The following is a 13,142-nucleotide window of genomic DNA, read 5'->3' as shown; positions in this document are numbered from 1 at the left end:
ATTGAATGTTCTGGCTTGGTTAGATTTTTGCTAATAGCTGGGTGGTGTAAATGAAATCTTTCAGTTAAGTTTCCAGTCACTTTGGGAATGCCCTCTTCTGTCTTAATGAGACGCTTCTAAATCGTTATGCATCACCTGTTTGTAAATCTAGTCACTTTGATACTGAGATCCTCCTCTTGTGAGAGGAGATAGGGTGATCAGGATCCTGTATTTCGTTTGGACAGGCTGTGTTAATTGTGTTCTGGAGATTTTATGCTGTATACATCGTATTCTACCTATTTTTTTTTTTAACCTTCAGCTTAGTGTGGATGCAGTTGAGTTGCCTGAGCACGGAGCCTGCTTGCATTTGGGCTGATCTACCCTTTCCCTTTTCTGTGCTTTGACTATAATGTGCAGTACGTGTTCTACTATTCAGCACTCTAGTATTTGCTTATCTAGGACATATTAGCAAACCTCGCATCATTTGTGAGTGTTGGGAGATTGTCTTAGTCTGGGTGTCAGTGAAAGTAAAAACTACCTCTGAAGTGGCAGCCCATACTTTAGCCTCAAAACTGTTCTTTCTCTCTCAGACAAATTGATACCTGGCAGTGTGGAATTAATTTCTTCAGAAATGGCGACTGGAGTGTTTTCTGGCTTTATACTTACAGTAGTGTTTGGGAATGTCTTGCTATTCTGTATGGCAATTTTTTCTTTTTCTTCAAAGAAGTCTTGAGAGCATATTTTGACAGTGTGCATCAAATATCCGAGCATCCTATTGATTCTCTCTTGCAGCTACGTTCTTTGCAATGATGAATTTGTCTGAAAGTGAATGACTATATATGATTGAAATTATTTTAATAGCAAAGATGTTACATTGTACAAGAGGATTGTCCGTACTCTAATTTTCATGGCCAGCTATTTTAATCAGTGCAAAGTTCATAGCAGAGAAATCTTGAGGATTTATGCTTTACTTCTTGGAAACAACTCTTCCTTAGTAATAGATGGTGTTGAATGCAGCAAATCCTACTTTATGGACCAAATGTCCTTTAAGTAACAGCTTTACAGGAGGATGTGAACCTTGGAAAAAATGAACTCCGAGCAGTGTTGTATTTCAGAAATCTACACTGTTAATCTGAAGCTTTCCCTTGGAAGTGTTGCCTAATAAAAGATTGTGCCAAAGCAGTTTAAGACTTAAGGTAATACTGTAGAAGGTCATATCATGGGCTTGTCAGGTCAAAATTATTTTTACAGTAGGTTAATTTTTTTTTTTTATGCTGTTGGCCAGAAAACCAAGGCAATTTTAGATTTGAATATGCCGGTAATGCATACATGGTCTGCTGCTCATGCGGGTGTATATACGTATTTTGCAGCAGTCTTCTGGTTACGTGCTTTTTACTAACATGAAGAAATGGTTTGTTTAGGTGTTCAAGATGCTGTATTTTGTGTTAGGAATCTTAATGTTTTTTGTCAAACAAGCTTTTACTGTAGAGGTCCATGATTTTCTTAACCTGCAGTAAGACGCTGTTACTGCAGGTAGGGTTGCTCCCTCATCCTATGCGTTGCTCCCTCATCCTTTGATTGCATTGGTATTCAAAACTCACTTTTTTTTTTCCCCTGGGTTCATTTTGGGCTTTTTCTGTTCCAGCTGACCATGCTTAATGCTGATACCAGGGGATGGCCAGGACTGTTCTTCCAGCAGCAGCCTAAAGCTGCCTTAATTCCGCTGTATCTGGAAGCAGCCTAACCTGCAGCTAACCAGCACTGCTTGTGTGCAGTGGTGTTACCTTGCCTTTCAGAGCTCCTGGGCACTATAACCTATATGGCAAAGATGGCAAAGTAGTCTAGGATTTAAACTTCTATTGTTTCCAGGTATTACCGACTAGGAAACAGTGACAGTGTTTGATTTTTTTATTTTTTCCTTCTTGTCCACTTTCCTTCCCTGTGTCATGTGAGGTTCTTTTGTGCATGTTCTTCCTCCCTCTCCCCCTCCTTTTACTCTTCTGTTACAGCTTATTTGACTTTTTGGAGATATATTGTCCTTTAAATTTGCTTTCTAGGTTTGATATTTCTGTTCGGAGACATCTCCTTTCCCTTAGTTATGCTTACTGGTACAGTTGCCGAGGGGGTAATGTTGGGTTTTCCAATGTCACAGTAATTAAGGCATTAGAGTTTTCAGTGATAGGATAAATGCAGCATTCTTGGAGCAGCTCTGTCACACAGCTCCTGCAGGACTTGAAAGTGTCAGTATGGGGTATAAAAAGAAGGGGATCCCGTTATTGAGGCCAGACTTTGTTTGGCCTGCTCTCTTTATCAGTATGAACCAGATTCTTGGGCAAGTTCTTGTATGCTTTCTCAGCATAAATTACCAGCCTATAGGTACATATGTTTTGGTACTTTTGGACTCAGTGATGTTGGTTTTGTGTTTTAATAGAACAAAAGCCCATCACACAGTTAACTTGTACACTTCTGTGCAAGGTTTTAGTGTCTGTAAGGCTGGTTGGATGGCAAGGCATCTGACAGCTGATCTGTACAATTTATAAAAGTTGTTTACCAGTTTGTTCTCAAACCGTTAAATCACACTGCTATTTGATGCCACTTGGCAGTTGCCAAGTCGAAGGAAATGACAAAAACTAGTTACTTTATGGTCACCTTTTCAGTACAGCTTGTGGTTTTATAGACCTTTGTCATATTCTTCTTTGGTCTTCTTTTCAAGATGGAGGGCCCCAGACTGATGGGGTGTGCCTTGTATGAAGTATGTTTGTTCTCATTCTGCTTCTCTGTATCTCTTCCAAATGATACGTAATCTTTACCAGAGCTGAATACGAAATTTTAGAGAAGCAAATCTGTATCTCTCTAGGCTGCAAAATGATTACAGTATGATTTAGTGTTCCCTAAATGTAATTACAGCTCAACATTTTTTTGGTATAATTTTTTCTCATTAATAATATTCATTATATAGTATGTATATAATATAATAATATATAATTTATTATATATATATAATAAATATATATATATTTAAATTTAAATATATATTTAAATTTATATATAATTTATATAATGTATATATAATTTATATTTAAATATATATAATTTATATATATATATAAAATATAAAAACATTTTCACTGGCCTAAAGATTGACACTACCTTGGAACTGGGATAGATCGTGAAATTGGAACAAAAATGTTAATTTCTACAAGGCTTTTTCCTGAAGGCTGTTCTTAAAATTGAGAACTCTTTCTTGAATCCCCTCTGAAAACAAAACACACAAACAATTTACATTTTTGAGGCATTAACTGTTTTTACAGCCATTGTGAACTCTTGACTGTTTGGGTCACTGGAGGTGGAGTGGGATAGGGGAATTCCAGTTATCCTAGGTAATCGTAACTATACGAGCTAAGTGGTTTCTCAGCAGTGCTGTGTGAGTGTTCATTTAGTCAGTGTCACAGGTTCATCCAGATGGTTCTGCACCAAGGTGCTGATGTGCCTGGTTCTGGAAGGACAAAAGAGTTGAGCTGCAGTGGTAGCACCAAGTGAATCTAGTGTTTTTTTGTTGATGATAAGCTTTTTTGGTACACTGAGGAGTGCACAGATGCCTGCCTGTTCTTGGCTTCATGATGGTGGCTGGGCTTGCTTGTAGTGAGCCCAAATTGAGAATTCAGTTTGAATTCGAGCTTCTTCCTTTTCCCTCCAGGGCTTTCCATTGTCAGAGACCTCTACTATCCCAGAACAGAAGCTGCTAAGATCTGGTTGCCCGTTTTTGTTCAGTTTCTTCACACCTTGTGAAATGGTCATTCTGCTTTGGCACTTGCACAGCCCTTGGAAACGACACAACTGTGTTTAGCAGAGTGCAGCCTGCACTAACATCCAGGATGTGTTTTATTTGCCTACACATTATCTGCGTTGAAGATTATTAAGAGTTGACTGTATTTAGCTACAATTTTGATTTAAATAATTTGTGCTGAGACACTGCATGATTATGATCAGGGTGATTGTCAGAAACTTTAGAAATATGCATAAATAATGCATTTTAATGTTTTGGCTGCTTATCATCTGCAGTTGTCTTTGGGGGAAAAAACCTCATTGGACCTTGTGGAACTAGGTTTTACATAGCATTAGAGCTCTTTCAGTGTTCATGGACTGCAGTTCTAGAAATTCTGCATTTTACTCTACTGTTTCTACTGAAAATAAAGTAGGGTTGAGATGAAAAAAGAGCTTTGGGCTTTGAAGATACTTATTAACAATTGCTTGCTAAATTGGGTATTCATGTCCATTTAGGGGCGTCACCGTGGTTAAGATACATGACTGAGTATAAAAGGTTTTGGAAACAAGGAAAAAGTGATGTTTCTGAGTTGTGCATTGATTGCCCTCTTATGTGTAAGAAGGCCACCTGAAAGAGCAATTGAAATATTTTTAGCAGTATCTGTACTTTGTTTGCGGGTTAGTAGTTCACAGTTTTTTAGAAAAACAGAAAAGCAACAAGTGAGAGGTTTTTTTGAAGATGTGAGAACTGGCTCTTCGCCAGTCTTGGTTGTTTTTGATACAGTGATGTTTTCTTAACTGTTGCAGTAATTTCTTCTGGGTTTTTGACACTCAGAAGGAAATAAAATCATGATCAGCTAAACTGATTATAGTCCTTTTGAATCCTAATTCTTTCATCCTTTGAAAATATTGTGTGCAGTCTGATGGCTTTTTCTTTATTTTTAATCAAATTGTTTGTTGGGATATTTTGTTGGGATATGTTGTTGGACCTCCCATTGAAATAGTTTTCTTACAGTAATCCTTATCCACATTTTTCTTTAAGCCTAAAAGGCTTCATTTTGGTGTACAAGTTGTTGCTTTGAAATCTGATGCCGCTGGATGATGATCAGGAATGCTGTGTAACAGCATTCTTTGTGTCGACTTTTCACCAAGACTTCTTTCATGCAGCTGCTTGGGAAAAGGCCAGCTAACAATGCCGTGGTTTTATGTCATCCTTCGGGCCCTCTTCCCATCCCCTGGGTCAGCGAAGGGATCTCCTAAGTCTATAAAAACATCGCATGCTAGCTTCTCTTACTCTTATTATTGGTGTCAGCAGCTCTCCCTGTCAGGTTTTATGGTCTGATGTTTTCCTGGTATTAATGTCTAAGAACATGGATGGCATAATGGTATATGTGCATATTTAGGAGTTTGCATTTTGCAAGAAGTGCTTATCTAAAAAAAGTCCAGGCCTGTTGTACAGATTCACAGGACATCGTGTATGTATTTTTTTTTTTTTTTTTTTTTTTTTTTTTTTTACTAAGAAAGGCAGGGAAAGCAGACAATTTTAAAAATATTTTGCCAACCTAAACATACATCTCACCGTATCATCTGTATTATATATTTACTATTTATTTCACTAGTAAATATAACATAGGAAACTACCTTACAAATGAGGAAAAATGTTTAGAGCAAGCTTTAAATAAATGTTTGACATTTCTTTCTCTTATTGTATGAAGTGACTCCTTCAGGGAGTGGGAAGAGACTCGCTAATACCATAGCATAAAGATAAAATTATTAAAGCTATCATCTTACTTAGCAGACCAGTGGAATGTAAGCTGTAGCTTCTTTGAAAGTAAACTACTTACTGTGCTTCCAAATGAAGACCCAAAGAGGATTTTTCATATGGACTAATTCTTTTGTTGGGGAGAAACTATTGGTAAATGCAGATTTTGGTGTATTTCTGTGGAGTGGAGCCTTTTCTTTGCAGATGAACTTTGTTTTAACAGCAGTTTTCCCTTCATTCTGCGCACAAATGACTGTCAGCCACAGTGGTGAGATGCCTAGCAGGTGGTGTGAGCATCCTGTTTTCGTCCATCTTTGAAGAGGGTAAATCAAATAATACAGTGAATAATACTGCATTATCTATAACAATCTCTAAAGCTGTTTGCTAGGTTAAGGAAAGTACAGTATCTCAAGCAGATGAGTCTTCTCTGCAAGTTTTATCATTTTGCCAGGAAAAGGAAGACCAGGGTCAAATCTGAAGCATATGGAATGCCTTACTGAGGAGACACGTAAAAAAAGGTCTAAAATAGTCTTACCCTCTGGCAAATAGGGACAATATTGGTCTTAAGTACATCTCTGCTGTCTGCTGGCTTCACCCTTCAGAATGGGACACAGATGAGTCTTGGGGCCAGACAGCAGATCTGCTGGTGGTGAGGGCTGTGGGTGCAGTTTCCTGTAACCTAGGCCAGCCACCAGCCTCTGCTGTGCTTTTCCCATGACTGCTTGTTTTTTTCACCTGTGGTTTTGCTTATGGTAATCAACCTCAGCGTCTCTTGCATCAACCTGCTGATCTGACTGGAAGGTAAACTTCAGTTTTCCCCCAGGTTTAGTAATGAGATGAATACAATTTTATCTGCCCTGGTACACAGCAATCATCTGCTTCAGGGAAAGTGAAGGGTAAGGTGGGACCTTGCCTTTTGGTGGCAGCTCACAGCTGAAACGGTTTGAGTTGTATCCTTAAAATACCTCCTGAGTGGCTGTAATAAGAAACTAATGTTTCACCAAAGGAAGGTTTTCCCTTGCAAGAAAAATACACTGTCTTGGTTTAGGTGTGAGCTATAGTTACAAACAAAATAAAAGTTCCTCAGTGAGATACAATGGATTCACCAGGAACTGGCACAGAATGTGTACACAATTCTTAGTTTGGAGCTGGTGCAGGCTTAGGAAATGGCCATGACAACCCAGAGCTTGGTTTTGGGGCTGGACTGGCACTGCAGCTCGACCTACGTGTCACTTTGTGGCTCTGGCTTCCAGTCTGCTATCGCTTTCCTGCACAGCTTCAACATGGATTGTGGGATGTGGCCTTACTATAGCGCCTACTCTGTGTGTTGGTTCACTACCTTCTCTATACTTGGGTGGTGGGATGGGTTATTACTGTTAAAGTCTCCTTTTGATACTTTATTGTGATGCAAAGATCATAAATCAAGGCTTTAAAATTTGCAGTGGAAGGTGGTTGAATTTCTTTGCAGTGAAAGTGCTTGTGAATCAAGCTTTGAACAGTTGAACAGTAATTGCAGTGGCAAAAAAAAATGGATGGATAATGCACTGTCTGCCATTTATCTTCTTGGGTTTTCTTTGTTAATTTTACATTACTTTGTGAAAGTTTGCTTCTAGTTAGCGGGTTCTCTGGTTGCAATAGTCTCTTATTTGCTGGTGGTAAAATTCAAGTTAGCTATTCCCTGTCACTAAGATAATACGCCAACCATTTTTAGTTAGGATTTTGGAGCCTGAAATTTGTCACTCCGAATGATAAGGAATATCAAATACTCAAATTATATTTAAGTCCGTAGTGTTAGAAGTGTTCAGTTACACACCTGAAATCAAAGTCTCACTGAAAAATGTGTAAAATGTGCATAGATTCTGTGCTGGTAATTAAACATTTGGCATGCCGGAGCAAAACCTAAAATTGGCAAAACTCAGTAGTGTGCCTTCCTGAGGAATAAGTCAAAATAAATTAGAAAAAAAAACCAACCAACCAAAAAAAAACTCAAGTGGGAGGCTGGAAGTTTTCATAAGACATACTTGAACTTTGAAGACGTTTTGGCATGCATTTCCAGTTTTTGATACTGGAGAAAACTGTTTCCAGTATTATTGTTATTGAAGTAGATCTTGGGGTTGTTTTATATGTGGTTTTGATGTTGTTTTAACGTTGGTTGAAGTTGTTCCCTGAGATCTCTTCAAAGGAAAGTGTTTTAGCTACACTTGTGCAATGTTATCTTAGAAAGCAAAGTGGATTTTATTTTTGAAAGGTAAGGAACATTTCCTAGAGTTACTGGACTAGAAAGTGCAATTGAAATAAATACAGGGAGTTTTAAATTGGCTGTCACCAGTAGGTTGTCTCTAATAAGCAATAGCCAAAAACTGTTGATATTTTAAAATTTCTGGATGCGGGCATTGGTTGTTGTAGAACAGTGGGATGGCTTAAAGGGAAAGAGGGAGTAAATCTGCTAGCCCTTAGCATCCTTTTGTGAGTATTTTTCTTCAGCAGTTTCCGAGAAAGCAGTTCTGATCAGAATGCACAGAAACAAGCAGAATCAGGTGCTGATTTGAATCCCGGTAACAACTTTCTTAATTTCTTAGTTTTAAGTTAAAGCCTAAGTTTATATTAAAACAAGAAAACGCGTGTTATCATCTGGTACAAATATTATTACTGGGAAATGTAAAATGGCCACCTTCTCTAGGATTGAAAAGCAGTAAGTTAAATAAGGGAAAAAACATACTGAGTTCAGAAAGCTTTAGGAATATTTTACACGATGCTAATACATGCAGTTGCAAAAATGTTTCCTCTTCCTCCCATTTCCAGTTAAAGCTCTCCTGAAGGGAGGTGAAAGTAAAAACAAATTGAGCATGAGCAATCCTATAGTAATAGTAAGACTTTGTTAGCAATTACTGTAAATTGAGATACAGAAAGTTTCGAAGTAAAATTAAAAGGAATGAAAAATAAAACTGTGGCCAGTTGCTTGTATGCAAGATGTGCACTACCAGAGTTGCAACCAAAGAAGCTTATTGATTTAAGTGAGAAAGGGTGAGGGCTATACAGATGATTTTAAAAGGCTTTTAGTAAGTTTTATGATAACAAAAATTATCTGAAAAAAATGGAATTAGGCCCTGGCTGAGATTGGGGAACAATTGGAAATCAGAGTATCCTGTTGGTATTTCTGTCCTGTTCTGGGTGAAGGGGAATGGTAATAACGTAACTTCAGATTCAGCACTAACTAGTAGAAAAAGTTACTGAATGTGTAGAATGGTGATACTAGAGTTTTTTTTAAATCTTAAAACTTGTGTATACAATAATATTTTCCACACTTAAATATTGGGAAAGCTCAAAAGGGCTGGATTTAATTATGTTGGGAGGGGAAGATGTATAGTTGCTGATGAAGTTGATAGCTTCCCTCAAAACGATGTAGTAAGTGATTTGAATGGGAAGTTTACAGTACAGTGTTTATAGCTTACATGAAGTTAATTGAAAAATGTGAATTTAATGGAGCTGTAAGGATTATACATCCAGATGTAAAGTGCTTGCTTCTCTTACTGGTTTGGGTGGGTGTCTCTTCAGAACGTTTTGTCATCGCAGCAGGCAAAGCATCCCTGTCATCCACTACGAAATGACAAACTCAGCTCTGAACATGGCAAGAGGTTCCCTGTTCTGCTGGAATACTGAGTGCTGGGCAGTGTGTGAGAGGAGCTGCCTGAAGAAGGACAAAGCAGCTTCTCTTGGCTGAACAGCAGAATGATGAACGTACCTGCCAAGGAAGAGGAAGGAGGAAAGCACGGGTTCTGGCCTCTCAGCTAGGGGAGGTTGAGCTTGCCAAGGAAAATGTCCTGTTATGCCTGGCTGAATAATCCCTTGGGGCTGTGTGTGTGGTTTAATCCTGCTTCCTAAACCTGGGCTAATACATAGCGAGGAATGCAAGATAGCTGGAGGTAGACTGTGTGTGAAGGATCATATGTAGCCTTACGGCTGTGTAGCCTTGAGATGTTTTCCTAGGGAGGATAGTCCTGGATTTCTGGTTTCTGCTTTCTCTCCTATTTATGCATGTTTGCAGAGTTTTGGATGCAAAAGTCATAAGCAGGAAGCAAAATCCTGGGCTCTCGTTTCTGAGGGGATGAGGGAGGCGTTTTCTCACTGTGTTGTTTAGTCAAGGGCCTTCTTGGTTGCAGAAGCCATTCCAAGTGAAGTCTGTCTGAATGCTGCTCATTCCTTCTTCCATCAGCAAGACAAGAGAACTGTCATGCTGGCCTTGTTGGCTGCAGGTGTCCTTGTTCCCATGCCTTACTTACTGATCGTAGCAACAGTGAGTAGTCTCATTTGACACTAATGAAAAAGGTGATGGTTGTTAGCTTCCTTTTTGGATGTCCTCTGCTACTATCTGGTCCTTGTATGGTGAAAAGGAATGTTTTCACCTCCCTTAAGCCTGTGAATTTTGTGGAGGAGTCTCCAGGCCTCGTGGAGTTCTCCAAGGATGGAGATTCCTCGGCCTCCTCAGGCAGCCAGTCCGTAACTGTTAGGGAACCATTTCTTCCTTATGCTTTCTTCAGGGAGAGCTGCTGAGTGTGTCTCTTACGGTTCACCCAGGTGAGCTGTGGGTTGCTTTCTCATACTTTAATTTTTCTTCAGCAGGGAAGCTTTGTCCAAAGTAACATTTAAGCTGTACTGTGTATGAGCCCTTCTTTTATCATGGGGGCTTTCGAGGCTGGTAGAGAGGGTCACGAGAGTGCTGCAACCTTCCTCATGGTTTAAATTTACATTGGACAGATTGTGACTTTTCAGCAAGGTCAGATCGTGTGGGATCTAGAGAAGATTCTGGAACCAAGTGGAGAAGGACCCTTGTGCTTATTTCCTTGAGCACTTCTGAACCCCTTGTTCAAACAGTGCGTTAGTGCTGTTGTACTCATTTCATTATACACATCCTGGTAATGTTCTGGTGAGGGATGAAAGTGCCCACAACTGTCCTGGGTATATGACACACGCTCTTTGAAATCAGAATGCATAGATCTTGTATGTTTTGGGACATATTGTTATATTTTTTTATAGTGACAGAGTAGTGGTCAGTTAAAGTTACTTTTGAAACCGGTTTCCTGTAGTGAAAGTTCTTCACTTGTGGCTTAAAATATGGAAAACTCAGTTGGCTTAGTAAGTGATTTTTTTCATGATTCTGGTATATTTTTTTGTATTTATGTCTTTTTAAGTTGGTGTAGCTGGAGAACAATCTTAGTTATGTTCAATGTAAAAGCTTTTGCCATTTGTTTGTGATGGTCTTCAACTAGCTGAAGAATAGGCTTTCAAAATTTTTATCTGTCACTTTTCTGTGGGTTTAATGGCCTTATTAGATGAGTGGTGTTTATATCTGAGTTATTGAGTGGAGAAATAAATATTCACAATTAACACCATATTAATATTTGTTTATCTGTCTGTAGTAAAATGGTTCTGGCGTAGGGCATTGTGCAAGTCTTAGGAAAGTCCTTTTAAATACTGATTCTCTGGAGATATTAAGAGCAGAGAACAAAAAAACTAAGTTTTTATATTTTTTTCCAGTCTGTTAATGATAATTTTAGAATGGTCTGTAGAAAAGTTTTTAAAAACAGCTCGAGCTGGCAGTTTCTGCTTATGTTTTCCTTACTCTCTTACTAGTTTAATACTTTTTCTGTGTGTTATAAAAGTCTACAAACTGTATATGAATAAAATGGAGAAGCAGCACGGATACTGTATTTAGTTACAGATGAGATTCTAGAATGGTATGTTTGCCAGTCTGTGAATGTTGACAGTAAGATTTATGCTTGTACTTTTTCATTTTCTTACACAAACTATGACTATCAATTTAGTAAACTGGAGCATGGGGGAGGATCAGTTGGAAACAGCTAGAAAGGATTTGTGACTTAATAGATAAAGAAAAAGCATGTACCCAATTCCAGACACTAGATACCATTCCAGAGTCTCAGCAGTGGTGTTGTTTTTTGCATTATATGATACATTCACATAAAGATAGTTTACTTGCTTTACCTAATCTAATAATCTGTTAGATTAATTATATAAATGTGAAATTTTATGCCCTTAATGTTCACATACACGTAAGACAGCCAGGGCAGGGGGACAGCACAGTTTCTTTTAAGGTGTACTGAAGGTCTTGTGATGAAAGATTTTCAGTTTTCTTCCTTGGAAAGAACAGAACTCGTGTTAAACGATTAGCAACATCAAACTCACTTTGAGATGGAGTAGCTCTTCACTATGTGATAGCACTCTTGTCATTCTGTTAGTAATGTTGGTATATTTGTCTGTTGGGTTAGCTTTTGTTGAATTTAGCCTAGGATAGGATATGGACAGTTTTTACACTTATGGCAAACTGTCCTCCACTGGAAAAAACTTGCAACTCAGGATCTTAGTATTCAAAGAAAGCCTGAAGGGGAATTTTCTCTCTGAATTAGCACTTTTTCCACTCCTTAAGTGAAATGCTGGAGAATTAGGTATATGTCTTTCTTGAAATGTTGTTAAAACACGGTATGGTAAGTAACTAAGCACTTACTGATGACCCTAAGTTAATTGCTTAGAACAGGACTGGATACAGGAGTTGATATGGTTATGAAAAAACAGATTGGCCACATCTTTAAATGAGGAAAAGAAGGGAGTTTGATAGGTGTGGAGCTTTGTGGAGGTGGTGGTGGTGTGGTGGGATTTCTTGCTATAGAAAGAATACATTGGTCTAGTCAAATTGAATGGCTTTGTTTAAATAATAAAAAAGTGTCTTTAAATAGAAAGAAGTCTTACATGATGGTAATGCTTGCACAAATACTAGTTTGTTCAGACAATATTTCCCTGTTGCAGAAATTTGCATCGTTTTTAAATGCTGACTATGTTAATCCAAGAAATTTTAAAGAACAACCTGTTTTTCCATTTGTGTGTCACTGTTTGTATAAATCATTACTATTTGCAGTCTGTGGGGTATTATTTGTAGGAATTGTCTACACAATAAACTTTAATGTGTTACAGCTCATCTTAACTTTGGCTAATATGAAATGAAATGTAAACATGGTTTAAGTAATTTATGTCTGTAACGTTCTAAATGGTTAAAGCAGTCTGTGGGGAAAAGCGCTGTAAAGGGTTCTTCATGCTATAATTGAAATGTCCTTTGAGCTTCTAGAAAATGTTAAAATTAAATACAATTATAACTTTTTGTAGGTTGGGCTCATGTGGTTTGTGCTCTGTACATTCCCGAGGTGCAGTTTGCAAATGTTTCTACAATGGAACCTATCGTGTTGCAGTCTGTTCCTCATGACCGTTATAATAAGGTATAATTATGTGTCTTTTTATCTATATATAACATATTTATATAACATATATATAACATATTTATCTTAAAATTTGTGAGCTTTAATAATCAAAAACTACACTTCATAAATGTAGTTTACATAAAACTCATGAATGTCTACTGTAAAGCTGTACGTTTCCTTCTGTGACTGATAAATTCAAGAATTAAGAAAGCTGTATTAGGCAATTAAGCTGCAAAGTTATCGGCAATGTCTCGTTGTTCCTTTACAGAGTAGAGACTATTTTGTTAATTACAAATATCATGATCTTTGAATAATAGTTTATTTTGAAAGCCATGTGAAATATTTCCCATATGTAAAAATGTTATTACAGC

General features: G+C 37.8%; 1 protein-coding gene across 3 annotated transcripts in view; it reads left to right on the top strand.

Annotated features, from left to right (window-relative positions):
- MLLT10 (MLLT10 histone lysine methyltransferase DOT1L cofactor) overlaps positions 1-13,142 on the top strand; it is a 117,509-nt gene that overhangs the window by 19,109 nt on the left and 85,258 nt on the right. For all 3 annotated transcript variants that reach the window (XM_032181515.1, XM_032181513.1, XM_032181516.1), the window contains exon 4: positions 12,680-12,789. In XM_032181515.1, coding sequence (XP_032037406.1) covers positions 12,680-12,789 — 110 coding nt within the window. The remainder of the gene's footprint in view (positions 1-12,679; positions 12,790-13,142) is intronic.

The sequence above is a fragment of the Aythya fuligula genome, chromosome 2, assembly GCF_009819795.1.
Source record: "Aythya fuligula isolate bAytFul2 chromosome 2, bAytFul2.pri, whole genome shotgun sequence".
Lineage (NCBI taxonomy): Eukaryota > Metazoa > Chordata > Aves > Anseriformes > Anatidae > Aythya > Aythya fuligula.
The sequence above is the reverse complement of the archived record's forward strand: the minus strand, read 5'-3'. Positions and strand labels throughout refer to the sequence as shown.